Raw genomic sequence first — 25593 nt, 5'->3', positions numbered from 1 at the left:
TTCAAGCATCATATATTAAAACTCCGGGGTCGAAACAACCCCCCAGGGCCCGGGAACAGGCGTTGTAAGTTATGGCCTGGGGGCAAATATGGTTCTCACGGAAGGGATGCTCGTATAAACTTCAGAGATGGCTCATTTGATTGAAAACGGAAAGTTCTAGTTCACTTTTAAAGAATCAAAAGAAATTGAAGGGGGGCAATTAGCCCCCCCCCCCTAACGGCCTAAATCTACTGCGTAAACCAACTGCCAAATCTAAAACCTACTGCGTCATTGGCGCTTTACTGAAAACTATATGTGTCTTGAATAATCTTGGAAAGTATAAACAATATCAAATTGAATATTTAATATATAATGACATTAATTGTTGAAAGATCCGTCAGTTTAAGATTTTATTTCACTGTGGGCCTAATTTTATTTTAATTTTAAATGCTGTAAGAACTGGAAAAGAAATTATTTGTAATATGACTCGTTTTCAGTGAAGCGTCAATGACGCAGTAGGATTTAGGTTTTTACAGTTAAGGAAGCGGGCAGTATCGAAACTCTTGTTTGTAATGAAACCATATTCGTCTTGAGCAATTTTATAAAGAACTAACAAATTAAACTGAATATTTGATGTATGATGATATTAATATCTGAAAGCTCGTCAGTTCAAAATTTTACTATAATTTTAATGTTTATTTTCAATATTAAGCACAAAAGAAAATGTTCGTAATACAATTCGTTTTCAGTAAACCGCCGATGACGCAGTAGGTTTTAGACTTTTACAGTGAGAGAAGGAGGCAATATCCAAGCTCTTATTTGTAGTGATTTTTGTTCGTTTCAAGCTTGATTTTCATATTCAATTTTAGTTTCACTCGTTTTAAGAATCATTTACTCATTTAAATTAGTATCTATTGTATGTTTGTTTGCATTGATTGTTTATTTAATTTCTGTTCGTTTTGGGTTTCATTTATACTTCAATAGCAAAATATTTTTTTTTCGTTTTAAGCTTTATTTGCATGTTCAATTTAAGCATTACTCGCTTTAAGATTTATTTATTCATTTATATTATTACTTGTTGTATGTTTTTGCTATGACTGTTTACTTAATTTTTGTTCCTTTTGGGCTTCATTTATTCTTTAATAGTAATTTCTGGTCGTTTTGAGTTTGAATTTTAACAGGTATTTGTATCTACTGATCTTAAAATGGCCTCTACTTTTCTTTGAAAATTTCTTGTTCGGAAAGTTTTTTTTTTTAATTAATCAAAATAAAGACAAATCCATAATACCAACACAACTTGCCCATCCGTCCTAATGTCCCCCCCCCCCCCCCATAAAGTTTTTCTTTCGGTGGCTATGATCATTTAGTGAAAATTTTTTGGGCCATGCTGATTTCCTATTTAAATAAATAACCCTTGCAAATAATTGCGAAGTTTATTAGAAGAATGCCAATTGTGGATGAACCAAAAGTTTTCCTCTTATTTTTACGATGTATCTCAGTAATTTTATCATTTTACCATAATCAGAAATCTCTTTCTAAGCATGTAGCTTGAAAAGTTCCAATTTCAACTTGAGAGGATTGTCCCTTGTGTCGGAACATTAACCTGTTATTCTGCTTTTGCAAAAACAAGAAGTTGTCTGTGACATTTCCAGGAAGCCTTGGATAAGGAAAACTTTCTATTATTATCAAGCTTTCCCCCACCTCTTTGGCCGAAAGAGGTTTGCAGTATAGTGTCATGCTGAATTAACTGAAATAAAAAGGAAATTAAAATCTGATCAATGAAACTGGGGTCTGGCAGGAGCTAGATTTTTATTTGGCAGCAATATTTTTCGTTGCTCGAAGAAAACAAAAGTATATCATTAAGGCTTTGCTTCGTTTCCTTTTTGGATCAGAATTACACGGTGATTTTTATTTGTGTCTCTGAACAGTATCGTTTTATTTCACTTTTAGAAAACAAGAAATCGTGTGATAAATTCTCTCGAAGATATAGATATGGGAAACTTTCAGGAATTATCCAGCTTTTCTCATCATTTTTACCCGTTATGTCACAACCTTGTTTTAATTCGGAGCCCCGTGCCCTTTAATATTTCAATAGTTCATTTGTAACGCTATCAGCAACTGAGGCCTTGTTTTTTCAATGTTTCTAGTATTGTCCCCAAATCCTCCATGCAAGATAAACCTTCCTTCACTTCCAATTCGTCGAAAAGGCTTTCAGTCTACTCAACATCATTTATTACAGATTTATCAAGGTTTAAGAAATTCTCGAGGTATTCTACCCGTTTTTCTTTATCACTTTCCTTATTACTAATTTGGGGCACGTTTATATCCTTAGCAAGCAAAAACCAACCCTGACTCCATCCTCCTAATTTCTTAAAACACCAGTACAATATATTGCTATTTTGCCATCTGGCAGCATTCTTCAGATCCTTGGCTTCTACTTCACATCTTTTTAATACAACCATTTAATGCTTTCTCAACTTACTTTACTTCCGTCTTATTGTCATGAAATCTGTCACTCAGAAACTTCTTTGACAATCCCCTTCTCTTTTCTCAGAAGCTTAATGTGATATCCTCCCTGAGATATCTTGTAATAATTCGTAAACTATTTTTATAAAATTGTTTAAACCATCTTCTGTATTGTCTAAATCTAAGCCGTCCAGTTTCATATCCAACTTTTCTTGGAAAATCCCTCTCAAAATATCATCATGGAGTCTATTGTCGTTATAACTGCCTAAAGATTTTCCTAAATTTTAGCTTTTAAACAAACTCTAGACACTACTAGATAATGATTGATACTTAACACTTCATGGAAAGAGCTCCTATATACCATAATGTCTGGCATTCATTGATTTCTGATTTACAATAAAATAATCTGTAAGGTTGACCGTCTTACTATAATGTAAGTTTAGTGCTAATTTATGGGCATTTTATGACGAAATACTGTATTGATTATTTATATCATTTATATATCATTGATTATTTATATCATTGATTATTTATATTATTTATTGTGTCTATAAAATTGTATCAGTCTATTACTATTGCCATTGTCCTTTCCGACTCAAAAATTTGCCTAAGGTAGGATGCCATTTACGTATTTGTACCTACCTGCGAATCTTAATATCCCCTAATGTAAAATTCATCTAACTCATTACTGTTAATACACGAATACATTCTATGATAGATGAAATCCTAGATGAATTCATGTGTATGATATTTCATTTAATATCACTAATTTTAGCTATTTAGCAAAATGAAAAGAAATTTCTGGAAATGTAATAAGAGGCTAATTTTTTCAGCTTGTCAACTAAATTATAACTAACCATTTTATCGACCTAAGATTGCCATCAAACAATAAATAATGATGGTGTCTTAAAAAAGATATGCAAAAAGAAAAGAAATCGCCGCTGGCGTTTCCCACACCAAGTTCATTGCCAACATGAACCGGAAAATTATAATTGAAGATAAAAAAAATGCTCTTTTATTCAGAGCTATGCTGATTTAAAACAAAAACCTTTTGTTCGATGACCTATTTTAGAAATACACAAATATAATGTAAATGCTATGTAAATATAATGTGAATAGAAATGACACAAATATAATATAGATGGCAGCCCTGTTTCCCAGTATACTTAACTCCTTAATATTTGAATACAGATACAGCCGTTTAAAATTTGATACAAGCCAGCAAACAACACCATACTTTACTTTTACAGTCGTGATACAGGGAATACTTCATTATTTACTAGTTTTCTTTTCTTTTCTCCATTCCTCCTGTTTCCTCCATTCCTCCTGTTTCCTCCTGTTTCCTCCGTTTTCTTTTCTTTTCTCCATTCCTCCTGTTTCCTCCATTTCCTCCAAAATGGAGATAGTACTCCATTCCTCCTGTTTACAGAGTGGGTTACAGATGAATTAAGTCAAATTACTCAAATCAATTAAATTAAATGAATAGATAAATTGAAATAAATAAAACAAACAAATAAATAATAATTAACAAGTAGATGAAATTTAAATTAATTAAATCAATTAAATAGAACGAATGAGTAAAATGAAATAGATTAAGTGAAGTAATTAAGTAAAATTTAATATTATTAAAAACTAAATGAAATAAAGATTACTTGTTTTCGCTAGTGTCGGTCCAACGGAGCTATAACCTACTTCGAACTGTAAAAGCTACAGCCTGCTAAGCTATAACCTAGTTAAGCATGTTGAACAGAGCTTGATAATAAAGAGGTGGTCTCAACATTTGGTCCTCGACTTATTTTTTTCGGTAGACTCTGATAAGAACAAGACAGAAACTTGTCATTGTCAATGACAATGTCAAGATAGCAAGTCAAGGAAAATGACTTGTAGGAGAACCTGTCACAAAAAGGCATAACAAAGAAAAAGTAGCATATACTCTTATGATGATCGGAAAGTTACTGACAGGGTAATGAGAAATGCTCACTTGATAGGAGGGCTTCAGGTACCCGCTGAACAATGTAGAACCATTGTTTTAAGAGCAGAGAATGACAAACATTAATATTAATAATTAATAACATAAATATATTAGGTTATGAACGATAAGGATTGTAGTTTTAAAATTTAAAACCAGATTTAAATTTTGGATTAAAAATAATAGATCAATTTTCAAAGATTTAGTAAAACTATTCAATGTATTTTTTTTATGCAGGAGTAAAAACTGAAGTGATATTTTGTCCTGCCTGTTGTTTTTGTGGTATTCTTTTCAGTTTTCGTTGAGTTTTTTTTATTTTTAGATAAATGCAATATATTTTAGCATGCAAAAGTAAATTAGAGAGCTTTTCAACCCATTAAAGAAAAATTGGATAAAAAGTACCCAAACCTCATTGAAACAAAAACCTTGACAAATTATCATAAAATATTTGGGTGATGTAAAATTTGAAATATAATTTTTTGTACCTTGAAAAAATTCTAAACAATTAAATTAATTGACACAAACAACCCAATTTACTCAATCAGTCTAACATTTAGCGAAGGAAACAATTATATTGAGGGCAAACTAGCTGTTAATTAATCACTCGTAAGGCCAAATATAATTTTTACCTTACTTATTTTATTCTTACATTTTACTTGGTATATTTGAATTATTTTTAGTAATTAATATGCTTTCATTAATTTTTTTTTTAGTTTTTAATGCAAGTTAAATAAAAGTTATTAATTAATATATTTAATTTAATTGATTTAATTATTAACCTTATTAATTAATATATTTTAGTAATATATAATTTAATTATGATTTATTTTTTTATAGCCTGCTTGGATAAAATCTCGAGAGTTTTGGGACTCGACGTTTGAAGAGAGGTACAAAACACGTAGGGAAAATTGGAAAAATTTACCTCTGAAGGTAAGCGTGCTAAAACCAAGGAGAAAATAGTCTCAATGACTTTGACCCAATGCCGTATCCTGAATTTTTTTCTGGAAAGTTTTACAAAGGGTTTTTTTTCGGGGGGGGGGGGGGACTTACAAAAAAAATTCAAAAACGCATACAAAAATGTGCTTATATTCATTTTTGTGACGTTTCTACGAGTTGGATAAACATTTCGGGGGTTGGAGGGTTAAACCCCCTACCCCCTCTCCCTGGATACGGCCTTGCTTTGACCATTGATTTATTTAGTTTGTTAGTTCTGTTCTTTGCCAAACATAATCCATTGTAGCTCCACGCGTGTTTCGCTTCTATCGTAAGTCCGTCCGTATTGTCAGAGCACTAAGAGAAAGGGAAAAAGAACCGTTGCAATCCGATATCAGCAAACTGGAGTTGGAGAGCTAACGGAAGAAAATGAAATATAATAATACAAAGAGGTACTACCACTTACAGATTGAGATACCTTCATGCATGTTAAAGGGCCTTGGTCCTGAATAATTGGAGCAATAGGGGCCAAAAATAATATGTTATCTGTAATTTATCCCCGTTCTACGTAGGATTATTGCCCCTCCCCCTGTAATAAGAGTTTGGGGCTGTGTGCCCGAATATAGGTGAAGTGGGGTGATAGCTCTCTTTTTAGTGCAGAAAAATGTATTATCAAACAGTTCGTGGTAACGAACTGTAAGTAAGGAGCGACCCGGCTCAATGGTAACCGAAACTCTAGAAAACGGTATTTTGATACAAATAGATACATCAAAAGAATCAGATTTTAATGCTGATCTCAAATATATAAGTTTCATCAAGTTTAATTCTACCCATCAAAATTTAGGCGCCTGAGAAAATTTCGCGGATTTTCGAAAAAAGGAGGAAAGACCCCCTAAAAATTATACAACCTTAATGAAAATCACACCATCATATTCAGCGTATCAGAGAACCCTACTGTACAGGTTTCAAGCTCCCATCTACAAAAATGTGGAATTTTGCATTTTTTGCCAGAAGAAAGATCACGGGTGCGAGTTTATTTGTTTGTTTATTTGTTGTTTTTTTTTTTCCCAGGGGTGATCGTATTGACCCAGTTGTCCTATAATATCGTGGGAGGGATCATTGGAATGGAAATTAAAAGATCTAGTGCCCTTTTTAAGTGACCAAAAAAATGGAGGGCAACTAGGCCCCTCCCACGCTAATTTTTTTCCCAAAGTCACCTGATCGAAATTTTGAGATAGCCATTTTGTTCAGCATGTTCGAAAATATAATAAGTATGTCTTTTAGGATGACTTAATCCCCCTAAATTCCCGGGGGAGGGCTGAAACTTATGAATTTTACCCAATGTTAACATATAGTATTGGTTATTTGGAAGTATACAGACGTTTTCAGGGGAGATTTTTCCTGGTAGTGGGGGAGAGGGGTGGGTGGGGGGTTATGTGGGAGGATCTTTCCATGAAGGAAGTGTTCAGGGGGGAAGGGACATTGCTATAAAGGGGACGCCGGACTTCCCAGCATTATTTAAAAAAAGATCAGAAATTTAATATAAAAAAACAAGTATTTCAACTGCAATAGCAGCAACATCGAAACTTCAAACGAACAGAAAATACTACATATATTATTGGGTTCACCCTGTAGTCAATACCTCGCTCTTTAAGCCAAAGATGTTTTAGTACTTTCATAAGAGCTATTTATTCTAATTAACGGCCTTTGTGATTAAGCGGTCATTTTTACAGAATTGGAACAAAATTCGAACTTTCGCTTAAAGAGCAAGGTATTGACTAGGGGGCAAACCCTCTAATAAACAAATTAAAAATATATGAATATAGAAGGTCGTTACGTAAGTTAATTCGTAAGTTACGTATATTTATTACTAATAAAAACGTTCGTAAATAAAATTAAACAAGTTTCGAGAAAGCCATTTAACTAAATAAAATTAAATTAATATGAAATTTTTGTTTTAATTATTCATGTACGGTGAGCCAATATCAAAACCTGAATTTATTCAAAAACGTTCAAAAATTTAATAAAAAAAACAAGTTTTTTAAACTGAAAGTAAGGAGCGACATTAAAACTTAAAACGACCAGAAATTATTCCGTATATGAAAGGGACTGTCCCCTCCTCAACGTCTCGCTCTTTACGCTAAAGTCTGACTCTGTCTCACAACTTTATTTTTTAAAACAATAAAAAACTTTAGCGTAAAGAGCGAGGCGTTGAGGAGGGGACAGTCCCTTTCATATACGTATATTTATTACTAATAAAAACGTTCGTAAATAAAATCAAACAAGTTTCGAGAAAGCCATTTAACTAAATAAAAGTAAATTAATATTAATTTTTTTTTTATTATTCATGTACGGTGAGCCAAGATCAAAACCTGCATTTATTCAAAAACGTTCAAAAATTAAATAAAAATAACAAGTTTTTTAAACTGAAAGTAAGGAGCGACATTAAAACTTAAAACGAACAGAAATTATTCCGTATATGAAAGGGACTGTCCTCTCCTCAACGACTCGCTCTTTACGCTAAAGTTTGACTCTGTCTCACAACTTTATTTTTTAAAACAATAAAAACTTCAGCGTAAAGAGCGAGGCGTTGAGGAGAGGACAGTCCCTTTCATATACGGAATAATTTCTGTTCGTTTTAAGTTTTAATGTCGCTCCTTACTTTCAGTTTAAAAAACTTGTTTTTTTTATTTGATTACATAAAAGGCTACGTTAATATATTTAGTAGCACAGAGGAGGATGCATCTTGAGTGTCTTCAGGGACTTCCCAGGTAGGGGATATAAGTATTACCAAGCACTATATTTTTAGTGAAGTTTAAATAGAAATATTTGATTTTAATTTTTTTTTGCATATTAAACAGTTTGCGGCTACGAACTGTAGGTAAGGTACGACTCGTGCTAATGGTAACCATTTCTCTAAAACGAAGGGTTATGATAGCCGAGTAACCATTAAAGGAATTTAACTTTTATGATGATTCAGAATATAATAAATTCGTTAAGCTTAAAGTGCCCCGCAGAAGGTACGAGCTTGAAAAAATCTTACTCAATTTACACGAAAAGGGAGAGACACCACCAAAGGATGGGTGACTTTGACGAAAATTACTGCATCGAATGCAAAATATCACATAAATCTCTTGTAGATGTTTCAGACCCCTATTTACAAAAAAAGGAAATTTAGAATTTTTTCAAGAAGGATGATCACGGATTCGTATTTTTTGTTATTTTTTTTCCTCAAAGGTGATCGTATCGAACAAATGGTCCTATATATCAGGAGAAGGCTCTTTAGAAAGGACATTAAAAGTTTGTCAATATTTTTAAGTAGCAAAAAAAAATTGTCCACAGCAAAGTGGCAATTTCTTGTTTTTGACGGTGCAAAACTACATTTATGGTGCCAAAAGGTGCCAGGGAAAATTCTCAGATAACCGGTCGATGAAAAATTGTCTACAAAAACAAAGACAGTAATGCCACGCGGTGGCACATTCGTTCCTAAGGATGGACGTAGTTGATACAAAATAAACGGTTAATGCAGACATTTTTTTTAAAGCTTCATTTCACGGACTTTATTTATTTAAGGCAAGATAAGATAATGTACAGTGGTGTTTAAGTGCGTAAAAGTCATTTTACAGGAGCAACGGTGGGAGTTTGTATAGATAAGGGGGGGGGGAGAACGTACTACAAGGAGCTTTTTCACGGAGATTTGATTTGTAATATATCTCATTTTCCTATCTATAAACAAGGTTTAATTGCTTCTGGTTTCCTATGGACATTGTCCCCTTGCTTGCATCCATTTGAACAATCCTTTAAAGAAATTTTGTTTAAATACTACGCCTTGTAAACTGCAAAAATGATAAAGCCATAAAAAAATGTCAGCATTTCAGAGTCTTTCACCCCCTTTCTAATATGTATTTGGAGCGGTAGTTATTTTAGGTGTGATCATGATCTCTGAAGCTTTTCTTATTAAAATTGAATATAAAAAAGGGGTTGAAGAACGGAGAAGTAACCCTACTTCACATCTGAAAGAGCCTAGAATTAAACTCTTTCAGCTGTTCAACAAAGGAATTTGCCCATTAAAATTATTTTTTAAGATCGAGAGGGCTGTAGAGGGGGCAACCTCCCTAAACTACGAAATAATTTCTGTTCGTTTTAAGTTTTTGTCCCTTTTTCCAAAAGAATACCTCTATTCATAAAGGCTATAAGGCTTTGTTCTTTTCATATAATTAATTTATGCGCACACATGCCTAGGAAAGAGAGATCTTGGGCCTTATCCATGGGCGTAGGAAGGGAGTGGTAGGGGGCAGCTGCCTCCCCCCTTAGACTCCTTCAAATTTACATTAGATATGGCTGAAAAAGTAGATGGTTGGAAAAGCAGTTAATAAAAACCCCTCTATCACACTATCGACTGCCCCTCCCCCCCTAGACAATATGCTGCCTACGCCCATGGCCTGATCGTCACTGGAATCTAAGAATCTTACTGATTTTTACATTTTTATACAAGATGTTTGCATGATTTTTTTTTACAGTTTTGATGGATTTATCCCTCTCTCCCCTATCTCAAATGAAACTGCTCGTATCAGAAAGGGGTGTGGCAGTGAATCTTTCTCTCCCCCTGAAATATCCTCCCATTGTGCACAAGCCTGGCCTGAATGCTTGCGCTTCTGAATTTTCTTTATAAAATTTTTATTAGGCTAGTCACAATGGTTTTGGTAAATTATCTAGTATGTTTTCCAAAAACTTCATGTCACACCGATTCGTTGACTTGACAACGTTTATTTTATACTTGGCTGAAATGACTATGATTACTTTAATAGGAAACTGAATCTAGACCTGAAAAAGATTGCAATTTATAAATCACAATTTTATGAGACAAAAACCATGTGAATAAACTATATGACATTTTATGTCTATATGACATTTTTAGTCACTCGGTGACCTTATCTGAAATAACTTTTATCCATGTAATAGTAATTTTTTATTCTTATTTTTTATTCTTATTAATGCTTGTGACTAAACTGTTCCCCTGGCTCCCATTTCGTCAGTTCGCTAAAGATGAATTTGTAATCAGAATCTAGTTTCCACGTGAATAAGTAAGCAAACAAAAAAAGGAGGGAAAACGGAATAACAAAAAAAAGAAAAAAAAAAAAATCAAACCGCTTATGGTAACGATCAGTAAGTAGAGATCTGTATTTGTTCGTAACAGGCAAAAAAAATTAGTGAAAAATTATGTATTTCAAAGGTGTTTGCATACTATTTTTGATTTCAAGTTATGGTTTAGATATTTTATAAATTCTACAATTTTATAAAAATCTGCCGTAGCCTTTTTTTAAGTGGTATGCTACACACTGTAAATTCTATTACTTTTTAACTGACTTTTAAATCAGAATATATATTCCACGTGAATAATTAAGCAAAAAAAAAATAAGAAAAACTAAAAAAAAAAAAAAAAAAATCAAACCGCTTATGGTAACGATCAGTAAGTAGAGATCTGTATTTGTGCGTAACAGGCAAAAAAAAATTAGTGAAAAATTATGTATTTCAAAAGTGTTTGCGTGCTATTTTTGATTTCAAGTTATGGTTTAGATATTTTATAAATTCTACAATTTTATAAAAATCTGCCGTAGCCTTTTTTTTAAGTGGTATGCTACACACTGTAAATTCTATGACTTTTTAACTGAACTTTAAATCAGAATTTAGATTCCACGTGAATAAGTAAGCAAACAAAAAAGAAGAAAAATGAAAAAAAAAAAATAAAAAATCAAACCGCTTATGGTAACGATCAGTAAGTAGAGATCTGTATTTGTCCGTAACAGGCAAAAAAAAATTAGTGAAAAATTATGTATTTCAAAAGTGTTTGCGTGCTATTTTTGATTTCAAGTTATGGTTTAGATATTTTATAAATTCTACAATTTTATAAAAATCTGCTGTAGCTTTTTTTTTAAATGGTATGCTACACACTGTAAATTGTATGACTTTTTAACTGAATTTTAAATCAGGATTTAGTTTCCACGTGAATAAGTAAGCAAACAAAAGAAGAAGGAAAACGAAATGACAAAAAATCAAACCACTTATGGTTGGTAGCAAACAGTAAATACAGAGCAGTCTTTGTCTATTCCAGGCTAAACTAAAAAGAACGAAAAAAAAAACAGAAATTCGTTAAAAATTTTCATATTTCAAAATGTCTATGCGTCAGTTTTTGATTTACGGTTATGGCAAGGGCGGATCCAGGACCTTTTCTAGGAGGGGGGGGGGGTGCAAAATAGGTTAATCCGAAAGACTTGTGTTATGAGCAAGTTTAATTAACGCAAATTGCGTTAATTAAGTACATTACACTACTTTAAACTACGTTGGGGGGACGCACCCCCTCACCCCCCTGGATCCGCTACTGAGTTATGGCTTAAATCTATTGTACAAATTTTAAATATCCTTAAAAATGGGCTGTGGCTTTTTCAAAAATGCATATGATACACACTATAAATTCTATAAATCTGTAACTGAATTTGTAATCAGAATTTAGCTCCCACGGGAATAAGCAAGTAAGTCAAAAAAAAGAAGGAAAACGGAATAAAAAAAAAAAAAATTAAACGACTTATGGTATTTCTGTAAGTATACTTTCTATAAGTACAAGTATTTCTATAACTAATCTACAAGTATAGAATAGTCTTAGACCATAACAGGTAGAACTAAAAAAAAGCGGAAATTTAGGAAGAACATATAGGCTATGTTTCTCTGCGTGCCAATTTTGGGTTTGAAGTTATGGTTCAAATTTGTTCTACAAATTCTACAATTCTATAGAATGTTATTTTATTCAGCTCTCACATGAATATTTAAGTAAGCAAAAAAAAAAGGAAAACCGGATATAAAAAAAAATCAAAATACTTATGCTAGCGATCCCTAAGTATAGAGCAGTCTTAGACCATAACAGGCAGAACTAAAAAAAAATAAAAAAAATAAACAACGGAAATTTAGGAAGAACATATATGTTTCTCTGTGTGCCAACTTTCGGTTTTCATTTATGATTAAAAATTTTTTTACAAGTTGTACAATTTCATAAAAATAGGCTATGGCTTTTCAAAAAGTGGTTTGCTACGCACTATAAATTTTTTAAGTCTTTAACTGAAAAAATCAAACCGCATGTGGCAACGAATCGTAAGTATAGAGGTGTCTTAGTCCATAACAGGCAGAACTAAAAAAAGAGATTTAGGAAGAACACAGGTATTTCAAAAATTTATGTGTGCCAATTTTTGGTTTACATTTATGGTTTAAATTTATTGCACAATTTACACAATTTGATGAAAACGGGGTACGGTTTTTTGAAAACTGGTATGGTACACACTATAAATTTTATAATTCTGTAATTGAATTTATAATCAAAATTCAGTTCTCACGTGAATAAGTTGGGGAGAAAAAAAGAAGGGAAATGGAATGACAAAAAAATCAAAGTGTATGCGGCAACGAATCGTAAGTATAGAGGTGTCTTAGTCCATAACAGGCAGAACTAAAAAAAAAACAGAAATTTAGGATGAACATACATATTTCAAATATCTCTGCTTGCCAGTTCTTAGTTTACAGTTATGATTTGAACTAATTATACAAATTCTACAATTCTGTAAAAATTGATTGTTGTCTTTCAAAAAGTGGTTTGTTACATGCTATAAATTATATAACTATGTATATCTATAAATTTTATTTTTCTATAAAAGTTTACTGCAGTTTTCGAAAAAGTGTATATTATATAATTTTCTAACCCTTTCTGCATTTTAGAAAAGAAAATTTAGCACATTCGAGAAATAATCTGTAGCCCTAATTACCTTAAAACCCAAATAAGATATAGGGCAATGAATTGGACCATTCGATTGAACATTGAGTTACTAATACTACTACTGCTACTACTAACAACTCACCGCAGCACCAAGCCGCTTGAGGTCAACACAGCTACGCACGCTCCTCTTCCATCCCAATTTATTCAAAGCCTCCCTCTTTACATCCTCCCAGGAAGTTCCCATTTCCGTCAAATCTTTCTTTACGACATTTTCCCAACCCAGACGAGGGCGACCTGCTTTCCGTTTAGCCCTAGACGGTTGGCCAAAAAGAACAATTTTCGGCAATCTGTCATCCTTCATCCGCACAACGTGCCCTAGCCACCTCAACCTTTCTTTAATTATAGCCCTAAAGAGCGATATTTAACCATATTTTTCGTACAACCTATTGTTTGAAATACAGTCAGTCATCCCGGTACCCAGAACAATCCTTGAGTAATTTCTCTGGAAAACATCTAGCAAATCTTCATCCAATTTTCGGAACGCCCATGCTTCAGAGCCATATTTGGCCACTGTCATCACTGTAGCTTCTAATATTCTAATCTTGGTTTGCAGACTTATCTTCCTATTCTTCCAAACTTTTTTTAATTGTGAAAAAAAACACCCTGAGCCTTGTCTATTCTACTCTTAACATCTTCACTGCTCCCATCATCTTTACTAATAATACTACCAAGGTAAGTGAAGCTGCCCCACCTTATCACTGTCTTCATTACCCAACGTCACCTTTTCATCTTCCCTTATTCCTAGCTTTAGTGACTTAGTCTTCGCAACATTTATTTTCAAACCTATTCTAGCACCCTGAACTCGCAAAACCTCTGAAAGTTCATTCATTTTGCTCATATTTTCATCTAGGATGCTTAAATCGTCAGCATAATCTAAATCCAGGAGACTTTTTTCCTCTCCAATATATTCCGTGGTCTCCCATTGCCTTTCCTGTGCTCCTTAATACAAAGTCCATCCAAATAATCCATATAAAGGGGGATAGAACACAACCCTGCTTAACTCCTGATTTAATACAAAACCAGCTGCTAACCTCATTTCCTACCTTAACCGCAGCAGTGTTATTCTCGTACATAACACTAATCACTTTAATATATTTGTCTGGTATACCTTACAAGGAAAAAACCTTTACTAAAGCTCTTCTATCAACAGAATCGAACGCTTGCTCATAATCTATAAAACTGAGGACCAAAGGTGTTTGACAACTCAGGCACTTCTCAATTATTAACCTAAGAGTGAAAATTTGGTCGATAAATCCTCTACTTTTTTTTAAAACCGCACTGATCTTCTCTTAAAACTTTGTCTACGGTATCTCTCAGTCTAAAAGGTATCATATTACTAAGTAATTTAATACCTATGGAGACCAGACTAATGCCTCGATAATTACCACACTCACTTTTATCACCTTTCTTATAAAGTGGCTTAATTAAGGTTTTCCTAACATCTTTAGGTATTTCCCCTTTTTCAAAAATAATATTCATTATCTTCAGTAACTTATTTCTAACCTCAGGGCCACCATATTTAAGAAACTCATTTACCAATCTATCAGCACCTGGAGCCTTATTATTTTTAATCCTTTTAGCAATGTTAAAATAGACAGAATAATATTCTAACCCTTTCTGCACTTGAGAAAAGAAAATGTAGCCCATTCGAGAAATAATCTATAGCCCTAATTAACTTAAAAACCCAAATAAGAAATAGTTCAGTAGATTGGACTATTCGATTGTACATTGAATTAGACATACAGAAAGAATAGGATATAGGGAGCAAATAAGATATAGCAATGTGAACATAGAATAATATTCTAACCCTTTCTGCACTTTAAAAAGAAAATATGGCGCATTCGAGAAATAATCTGTAGCCCTAATTACCTTAAAACCCAAATAAGATATAGGAAAGTGGATTTGATCATTCGATTGACCATTGAATTACACACATAGAAAGCATAAGATATAGGGAGTGGATAAGATATAGCAATATGAACAGAGACAGAATCATATTCTAACCCTTTCTTCACTTGAGAAAAGAAAATGTAGCGCATTCGAGAAATAATCTATAGCCCTAATTACCTTAAAACCCAAATAAGAAATAGGGCAGTGGATTGGACAATCCGATTGAACATTGAATTAGACTCATAGAAAGCATAAGATATAGGGAGTGGATAAGATGTAGCAATGTGAACATACACAAAATAAAATTCTTACCCTTTCTTCACTTGAGAAAAGAAACGTAGCACATTCGAGAATGAATCTATAGCCCTAATTACCTTAAAACCCAAATAAGAAATAGGTCAGTGGATTGGACCATCCGATTGAACATTGAATTAGGCTCATAGAAAGCATAATATATAGGGAGTGGATAAGATGTAGCAATGTGAATATAGACAGAATCATATTCTAACCCTTACTTCACTTGAGAAAAGAAAATATAGCGCATTCGAGAAATAATCTGTAGCCCTAATTACCTAAAAACCCAAATAAGATACAGGGAAGTGGATTGTATCATTCGATTGAACATTGAATTACACACATAGAAAGCAAAAGATATAGGGAGTGGATAACATATAGCAATATGAACATAGACAGAATCATATTTTAACCCTTTCTTCACTTGAGAAAAGAAAATATAGCGCATTCAAGAAATAATCTATAGCCCTAATTACCTTAAAACCCAAATAAGAAATAGGGCAGTGGATTGGACCATCCGATTGAACATTGAATTAGACTCATAGAAACATAAGATAGAGGGAGTGGATAAGATGTTGCAATGTGAACATAGACAGAATCATAATCTAACCCTTACTTCATTTGAGAAAAGAAAATGTAGCACATTCGAGGAATAATCTGTAGCCCTAAGTACCTTAAAACCCAAATAAAAAATAGGGCAGTGGACTGGACCATTTGATCGAACATTGAATTAGACACATAGAAATAATAAGTTATAGGGAGTGGATAAGATATAGTAATATGAACATAGACAGAATCATATTCTAACCCTTTCTTCACTTGATAAAAGAAAATATAGCGCATTTGAGAAATAATCTGTAAGCCTAAGTACCTTAAAACCCAAATAAGAAATAGGGCAGTGGACTGGACCATTTGATCGAACATTGATTTAGACACATAGAAATCATAAGATATAGGGAGTGGATAAGATATAGCAATATGAACATAGACAGAATCATATTCTAACCCTTACTTCACTTGAGAAAAGAAAATGTAGCGCATTCGAGAAATAATCTGTAGCCCTAAGTACCTTAAAACCCAAATAAGAAATAGGGCAGTGGACTGGACCCTTTTAATCGAACATTGAATTAGACACCTAGAAATCATTAGATATAGGGAGTGGATAAGATGTAGCAATGTGAACATAGACAGAATCACATTCTAACCCTTACTTCACTTGAGAAAAGAAAATATAGCGAATTCGAGAAATAATCTGTAGCCCTAGTTACCTAAAAACCCAAATAAGATACAGGGAAGTGGATTGTATCATTCGATTGAACATTGAATTACACACATAGAAAGCATAAGATATAGGGAGTGGATAACATATAGCAATATGAACATAGAAAGAATCATATTTTAACCCTTTCTTCACTTGAGAAAAGAAAATGTAGCGCATTCGAGAAATAATCTATAGCCCTAATTACCTTAAAACCCAAATAAGATATAGGGCAGTGGATTGGACCATCCGATTGAATATTGAATTAGACTCATAGAAAGCATAAGATATAGGGAGTGAATAAGACGTTGCAGTGTGAACATAGACAGAATCATATTCTAACCCTTACTTCATTTGAGAAAAGAAAATGTAGCGCATTCGAGAAATAATCTGTAGCCCTAATTACCTTAAAACCCAAATAAGAAATAGGGCAGTGGATTGGACCATCCGATTGAACATTGAATTAGACTCATAGAAAGCATAAGATAAAGGGAGTGGATAAGATGTTGCAATGTGAACATAGACAGAATCATATTCTAACCCTTACTTCATTTGAGAAAAGAAAATGTGGTGCATTCGAGAAATAATCTATAGCCCTAATTACCTTAAAACCCAAATAAGAAATAGGGCAGTGGATTGGACCAATCAATTGAACATTGAATTAGACTCATAGAAAGCATAAGATATAGGGAGTGGATAAGATGTTGCAATGTGAACATAGACAGAATCATATTCTAACCCTTACTTCATTTGAGAAAAGAAAATGTAGCGCATTCGAGAAATAATCTGTGGCCCTAAGTACCTTAAAACCCAAATAAGAAATAGGGCAGTGGACTGGATCATTTGATCGAACATTGAATTAGACACATAGAAATCATAAGATATAGGGAGTGGATAAGATATAGCAATATGAACATAGACAGAATCATATTTTAACCCTTACTTCACTTGAGAAAAGAAAATGTAGCGCATTCGAGAAATAATCTGGAGCTCCATTTACCTTAAAACCCAAATAAGAAATAGGGCAGTGGACTGGACCATTAGATTGAACATTGAATTAGACACATAGAAATCATAAGATATAGGGAGTGGATAAGATCTAGCAATGTGAACATACACAAAATAAAATTCTAACCCTTTCTTCACTTGAGAAAAGAAAATATAGCACATTCGAGAATGAATCTATAGCCCTAATTACCTTACAACCCAAATAAGAAATAGGTCAGTGGATTGGACCATCCGATTGAACATTGAATTAGGCTCATTGAAAGCATAAGATATAGGGAGTGGATAAGATATAGCAATGTGAACATAGACAGAATCATATTCTAACCCTTACTTCATTTGAGAAAAGAAAATATAGCGCATTCGAGAAATAATCTGTAGCCCTAATTACCTTGAAACCCAAGTAAGATATAGGGAAGTGGCTTTGATCATTCGATTGACCATTGAATTATACACATAAAAAGCATATGATATAGGGAGTGGGTAAGATATAGCAATATGAACATAGACAGAATCATATTCTAACCCTTTCTTCACTTGAGAAAAGAAAATATAGCGCATTTGAGAAATAATCTGTAGCCCTAAGTATCTTAAAACCAAAATAAGAAATAGGGCGGTGGACTGGACCATTTGATCGAACATTGAATTAGACACATAGAAATCATAAGATATTGGGAGTGGATAAGATATAGCAATATGAACATAGACAGAATCATATTCTAACCCTTACTTCACTTGAGAAAAGAAAATGTAGCGCATTCGAGAAATAATCTGTAGCCCTAATTACCTTAAAACCCAAATAAGAAATAGGGCAGTGGATTGGACAATCCGATTGAATATTGAATTAGACTCATAGAAAGCATAAGATATAGGGAGTGGAGAAGATATAGCAATGTGAACATAGACAGAATCATATTCTAACCCTTACTGCACTTGAGAAAAGAAAATGTAGCGCATTCGAGAAATAATCTGTAGTCCTAATTACCTTAAAACCCAAATAAGAAATAGGGCAGTGGATTGGACAATCCGATTGAACATTGAATTAGACTCATAAAAAGCATAAGATACAGGGAGTGGAGAAGATATAGCAATGTGAACATACTCAAAATAGAATTCTAACCCTTTGTTCACTTGAGAAAAGAAAATGTAGCACATTCGAGAATGAATCTATAGCCCTAATTACCTTAAAACACAAATAAGAAATAGGTCAGTGGATTGGACCATCCGATTGAACATTGATTTAGGCTCATAGAAAGCATAAGATATAGGGAGTGGATAAGATGTAGCAATGTGAACACAGAGAGAATCATATTCTAACCCTTACTTCACTTGAGAAAAGAAAATATAGCGCATTCGAGAAATAATCTTTAGCCCTAATTACCTTAAAACCCAAATAAGATATAGGGAAGTGGATTTGATCATTCGATTGGCCATTGAATTACACACATTGAAAGCGTAAGATATAGGGAGTGGATAAGATATAGCAATATGAACATAGACAGAATCATATTCTAACCCTTTCTTCACTTGAGAAAAGAAAATATAGCGCATTTGAGAAATAATTTGTAGCCCTAAGTACCTTAAATCCCAAATAAGAAATAGGGCAGTGGACTGGACCATTTGAACGAACATTGAATTAGACACATAGAAATCATAAGATATAGGGAGTGGATAAGATATAGCAATATGAACATAGACAGAATCATATTCTAACCCTTTCTTCACTTGAGAAAAGAAAATATAGCGCATTCGTGAAATAATTTGTAGCCCTAATTACCTTAAAACCCAAATAAGATACAGGGAAGTGGATTGTATCATTCGATTGAACATTGAATTACACACATAGAAAGCATAAGATATAGGGAGTGGACAACATATAGCAATATGAACATAGACAGAATCATATTTCAACCCTTTCTGCACTTTAGAAAAGAAAATGTAACGCATTCGAGAAATAGTCTGTAGCCCTAATTACCTTAAAACCCAAATAAGATAGAGGGAAGTGGATTTGAAATCTAGAAGCAACTCACGACTCAAATTCAAAGTTGGATGAAATGTTGACGGTGTAGCCGTGCGTATTGTGATTTTAAGACAGTTCATGGTAACGAACTGCAAATTTGGAGCAACATAAACTTATAGTAACCAAAACTCTAAAATAAGGGATTTGAAAAACAATTGAGACATTAAGAGGACTGGCTTTCCCTGTTGATTGGGAACACGTCTAATTCATTAAGTTTAGTTTTACCCATCAAAAGCTACGAGCCAGAGAAAATGGCCGGACTTTCAAAAAAGTGGGAAAACAACTCCAAAAGGTAGTTCCCAAGGAAAGAATTTTATGGAGGACAATTTTCCAAGGAAAATTTTACAATTGAGAATTATCCAGGAGAAATTTTTCACGGGAAATGTTTCGGAATTTATATCCAAGAATCTTTTAATTTGTCTTATTTTCTCTTCGGCTGCTCAATTTTGTTTGTGGAGAGGATGTCCCGGGAGCATTGCTGGGGAAATTTTTAACGGAGAGGGAATTGTCTGTGGAGATTTTTCAGTGGGGGGGATTTTCTCTGGGATTAATTTTCCGAGAGAATGCATCGGAGGAACTTTCCAGGGAAAGGGGTGATTTTCTGGGGAAAATTCTCCACGATGGTGGAGATTTCCAACATGATTCGAAAACAAAGTGAAGTTAAATAAAAAAAAATTCTATTGCAAATTGAAGTAAAGAAAATTTTCCCGGGGGGATAGTCCGAGAGGATTTTCCTGGGAAAATTTTGGCGAGGAATTAATTACCCAAGATAAATCTTCGGGAAGAGGAAGAATTTTACATAGGAAGAATTTTTCTTAGGTGAGTTTTTCTTAGGGGGATTTCCCGGAACGATTTGAAAAGCGATCAGAAAGAAAAAAAAAGCTTTCAACCGAAACTAATGAGCAACGATAAAACTTAAATGAATAGAAATTATTCCGTGCATAATATGTTGAAATATAAGCCTAGATCCTCGAACGTCCTTTCATATTTATTAGTTTGTGATAGTGAACTGTAAGGAGAACTAAATCTTTGCCAATAGAAACTGGAAGTTTAAGAAAACAGTTTAAATGCTAACATAAGCGCAAAAATAAGTTACAAAGTAAATATTAAAAGTTCTATCGTTTTGAACCGCTAAATTGAAATTTAAGCTACAGAGAAAAAGAACTTTACTTGGAAGAATTGTATAAAGTTATTGATCGCTAGAAATTGTCTTTGCTTATCTGTCGAGATTTGTCACTCATCGTTGAGTCTATTTTTCTCGCCTGAAATAAGGAATAATTTGATTGGAAAACACGTTGCGGATAGACCAAAGGTAATTGAGCGCACTTTTAAACACGGAATTGTTGGACTGGAGTCTCTTTTTTTCCTTTGGTTAAGAAAATAAATAAATAAAATAGAAGAGGTAATTGTTTGACACCTTGAGTACCTTCCACGAAATTCCATATTGACGTGGGGAACGTTGTACGGTTCAAAAATTAAAATTTGCACTTGCGTTACTTGCTTGATATCCTTTCACAAAATACAGAGCAACCTACTAGATACTAGAATTCCAAGTGAAATATGACTGTAAGAGCCAATGAACGAATGATTTATTTGCAGCTCTAACGCCATGTGAGTAGTGTGCATGTACGCAATCCTAGAGCGGATTGCATAAAGCGACCAAACCTGCTATATTTGGAAGTATAATGCGACCAAACGCGCTATATTTTGGAACTATAAAGCGCCCAAGACAGGTTTTTGAGTCAACACTCATTTCTGGATCAAAGTTACAAAGACAGATTTACCTGCCTGACAGGTTTCTGAGGTTAACAGCCGGTCAGATTCCTGAGCGTGTAGTAGACTCATTATTAGGTTTAATGATTGCATACGGCATTAGAGATATCAAGAAGTTATATCATTTGCGTAAAGCTAACTCAATTTTCGGAAAGCTATACCATTTGCAATAACTCTGCTATGAATGATCTTAATTGGTGATTTAATAATAGGGGTGAAACAGTCCTGGATGATATTTTTAATTGGATTGTATGAAATTGCTAAAACAGTTAAACTGCTTACCAGTTAAGGTAAGTCCGAGGGGGGTGGTAACTCTTACGCAACTTAATATAAATTTGAAATAACATCATTGATATCCATCTATGGAAACGGTTAGCGATGATAAGAAGATTTTGAGACTTAACTTGGCTTTACTTCTTGCCTATGTTCTGTATAATACAAAAATACCAGTTGACTAGTGTTGCCAATATAAAATATGCTTTAGCATTGGAGTATGCTAAAAAATCAAAACTAATAGAGTCGAGGGTACCAAGATGGCTAAGAAAATAATAATTTTAATATAGAAATTCAGAACAATCCTTAGAAATCCTTAGAAATCAACTAGTGAGATTATTATGGATTTTAACCTTCAAGGACCGTAACCACCAATGACCCTAACCACCAAGGACCTCAAACTCCAAGAGCCTCCTCTCCCCAACCTACAAGGTGCCCCCTCCCTCCGACTTTTGGGGCCCATCCCCCATTTTTTAATACTTTTTTCGAAGTTTTTCTTGAACTTTTTTCTTATTTATTTTTAACATGGTAATTTTTTTCAACTTTTTTTTACATGTCTTAGAATGAGATAAAACATACTTAAAACATAAGAATTCAAATTTAATATTTTCCAAATTCAAAATGAGAATGATATAGAAATGTTAGTCGTGACTTTTTCTATTAGAAAAATAATGTTTGTAGTAGCACTTTTTTTGGACTGAATTTTTTTGGACTTAAAAACTTATTCGACGTTTTTTTGTATCTTAAAATGTATCTTAAAATTACGTATCTTAAAATGACATGAAATATGATTGCGGCTGTACCAATCGAACTCTATGCTTCCCCATAGAAACAATGCTGCTTTCCCTGTGGTACCCTATGCCCGGTAATCCACACCACGTGGCTTTACCATTTGAGAACTATTTTCCTAATTCGAACTATAATTATCCGGGGTGTAACTTTCTGATAGGTAGTCCACTAGCAGTATAATTATTGTGACGGTATTTTCCTTTTAGATCTATTCCGTTGTGTAAAACCAATTTGGGTTGTGTAGTTTACTATTTCGACCTTTTTATGAGATAGGTCTCTTAGCTTTTCCTAGGTGTGTGTGTGTGTTGTCTGAAACTTATGACCTGAGATGTGTATTTTACTGTTTCGGGCTTTTCTAACCTATGATCTTAGAATGACATAAAACATACTTAAAACATAAAAATTCACATTCAATATTTTTCAAATTCAAAATGAGAATGATATAGAAATGTAAGTCGTGACTTTTACTATTTGAAAAATAATGTTTGTAGTAGCACTTTTTTTGGACTGAATTTCTTTGGACTTAAAAACTTATTCGACGTTTTTTTGTATTTTTTTACGTATCTTAAAATGACATGAAATATGATTGCGGGTGTACCAATCGTACTCTATGCTTCCCCATAGACACGAAGCTGCTTTCCCTATGGTACTCTATGCCCGGTTATCCACACCACGTGGCTGTACCATTTGAGGACTATTTTCCTAACTCGAACTATAATTATCCGGGGTGTAACTTTCTGATAGGTAGTCCAGTAGCAGTATAATTATTGTGACGGTATTTTCCTTTTAGATCTATTCCGTCATGTAAAACCCATTTGGGTTGTGTAATTTACTATTTCAACCTTTCTCTGAGAAAGGTTTCTTAGCTTTTCCTAGGTGTGTGTGTGTTGTCTGAAACTTATGACATGAGATGTGTAGTTTACTATTTTGGGCTTTTCTAACCTATGATTTGGGATGATTTGTTTGCTATTTCGGGCCTTTTCTGAGCTAGGTTTCTTAGTCTTTCGTAGGTGTGCGTTGTCTGAAACTTATGATTAGGGTGATTGGTTTACTATTTCGGGCTTTTCTGAGCTAGGTTTCTTAGCCTTTCCTAGGTATGTGTTGTATGAAACTTATGATTTTAAATGCTTGGTTTACTATTTCAGGCTTTTCTGAGCTAGATTTCTTAACGTTTGTAGATGTGTGTTGTCTGAAACCTATGATTTGGGAAGCTTGGTTTACTATTTCGCCCTTTTCTGGGCTAGGTTTTTTAGAAAATTGGTCGGTGTGTGTTGTATGAAATCCATGATTAGCCTGTCGTAGGTGTGTGTTGTCTAAAATCTATGATTTGGGATGTTTGGTTTATTATTTTAGACTTTTCCTAACTAGTTTTCTTAACCTTTCCTAGGTGTGTGTTGCAAGAAACTTATGATTTGGGATTTCTAGTTTGCTATTTTGAACTTTTCTGAGCTAGATTTCCTAGCGTTTCGTAGGTGTATGTTGCCTGAAACCTATGATTTGGGGTGCTTTGCTGACTATTTTGCACTTCTCTGAGCTAGGTGTCTTAGCCTTTCTTAGGTTTGTGTTGTATGAAACCCCTGATTTGGGATATTTGGCTTACTATTTTGGAATTTTCTAATTTAGGTTTCTTAGCATTTCATAGGTGTATGTTGTATGAATCTTATGATTTAGGATGTACAGTTTGTTGTTTAGGTCTTTTTCTAAGCTAGGTTTCTTACTCCTTCATAGGTGTCTTGTCTGAAACCTATGATTTGGGATGTTTGACTTACTATTTTGGTCCTTTCTTAGCTATATTTCTTAGCCTTTCATAGGTGTGTGTTGTGTGAAACCTAAGATTTAAAACGTTGATTTACTATTTTGGTCACTATTACACTTTATTGATCTTTTACAGTTCACTTCGCAATTTTTTCTTCGAAGTGTAAGACTTGGGATATTTTTGTAGTAGTTCACCATATCACTGCTAAACTCTGTTGATGTTTCCAGGTTCATTCTGGAATTTTTTCGTTGAAATGAGAGACACGGAATATTTTTGACGTATTGTGTCTTTTCACCCAAACATTCTGTAGATGTTTCATAGTTCTGGTTGGAATTTTTTCGTTGAAATGTAAGACTTGGAATATTTTTATAGTGTCGTCTCATGGTTTCTCCTGTTACTGCTGTATTCTGTCGGGTTTTCAAAATTCAGATCAGGATTTTTTTTTACTGAAATGTAACACATGGAATATTGTCGTAGCGCTGTGACTTGTCACTGCTACACTTTATTGATCTTTTACGGCTCACTTTGGAATTTTTCTTTTAAGTGTAAGACTTGCAGAGTATTTTGTAGTAGTTCACCATATCATTGCTACACTTTGTTGATATTTCCAAGTTCATTCTGGAATTTTTTTCGTTGAAATGAGACACTTGGAATATTTTTAACGTGTTGTTTCTTGTCATAGTTACATTCTGTAGATGTTTCATAGTCCTGGTTGGAATTTTTTCGTTGAAATGTAAGTACTTGGAATATTTTTATATTGTCGTCTCGTGGTTTACCTGTCACTGCTGTATTCTATCGGTTTTTCAAAGTTCAATTCAGGATTTTTTCGTTGAAATGTAATACATGGAATATTTTCGTAGCGTTGTGACTTGTCACTGCTAAACTTTGTTGATCTTTTAAGGTTCATTTTGGAATTTTTTCATTAAGGTATAAGACATGGAATATTGTTGTCGTAGTTCACCATATCGATGCTAAACTCTGATGATGTTTCAAAGTTCAATTCAGAATTTTTTTTTTTCGTTGAAATGTAACACTTGGAATATTTTCGTAGCATTGTGTCTTGTCATTACTACACTCTGTTCATGTTTATAGGTTCACTTTGGAATTTTTTTTATTGAAGCGTAAGACTCGGGATATTTTTGTACTGATTTACCTTGTCAGTGTTACATTCATTTGATTTTTCTTTATTTGTTTGGAATTTCCTTGAAATGCCAGACTTGGAAGATTTTTATAGTGTTATATCATGATTTACCTTCTCACGCCTACATTCTTCATGTTTCAAAGTTCATTTTGGTATTTTTTCATTGATACGTAAGACTTGGAATATTTTTTATAGTGTCGTCTCGTGGTTCACCGTATCTCTGCTATATTC

The 25593-nt window shown here is 33.5% G+C and overlaps 1 protein-coding gene across 4 annotated transcripts in view; it reads left to right on the top strand.

Moving 5' to 3' along the window:
- The window catches only part of alpha-Man-IIb (alpha-Mannosidase class II b), a 147954-nt gene that overhangs the window by 49645 nt on the left and 72716 nt on the right, over positions 1 to 25593 (top strand). For all 4 annotated transcript variants that reach the window (XM_089091697.1, XM_089091627.1, XM_089091798.1 and 1 more), the window contains exon 3: positions 5252 to 5344. In XM_089091697.1, the coding sequence (XP_088947823.1) occupies positions 5252 to 5344 (93 nt within the window). The remainder of the gene's footprint in view (positions 1 to 5251; positions 5345 to 25593) is intronic.

The sequence above is a fragment of the Artemia sp. Qi Xiang Cuo genome, chromosome 1 (assembly GCF_049724085.1).
Source record: "Artemia sp. Qi Xiang Cuo chromosome 1, ASM4972408v1, whole genome shotgun sequence".
NCBI lineage: Eukaryota > Metazoa > Arthropoda > Branchiopoda > Anostraca > Artemiidae > Artemia > Artemia sp. Qi Xiang Cuo.
Note: the sequence above shows the minus strand (reverse complement) of the source record. Positions and strands in the feature narration are given on the sequence as shown.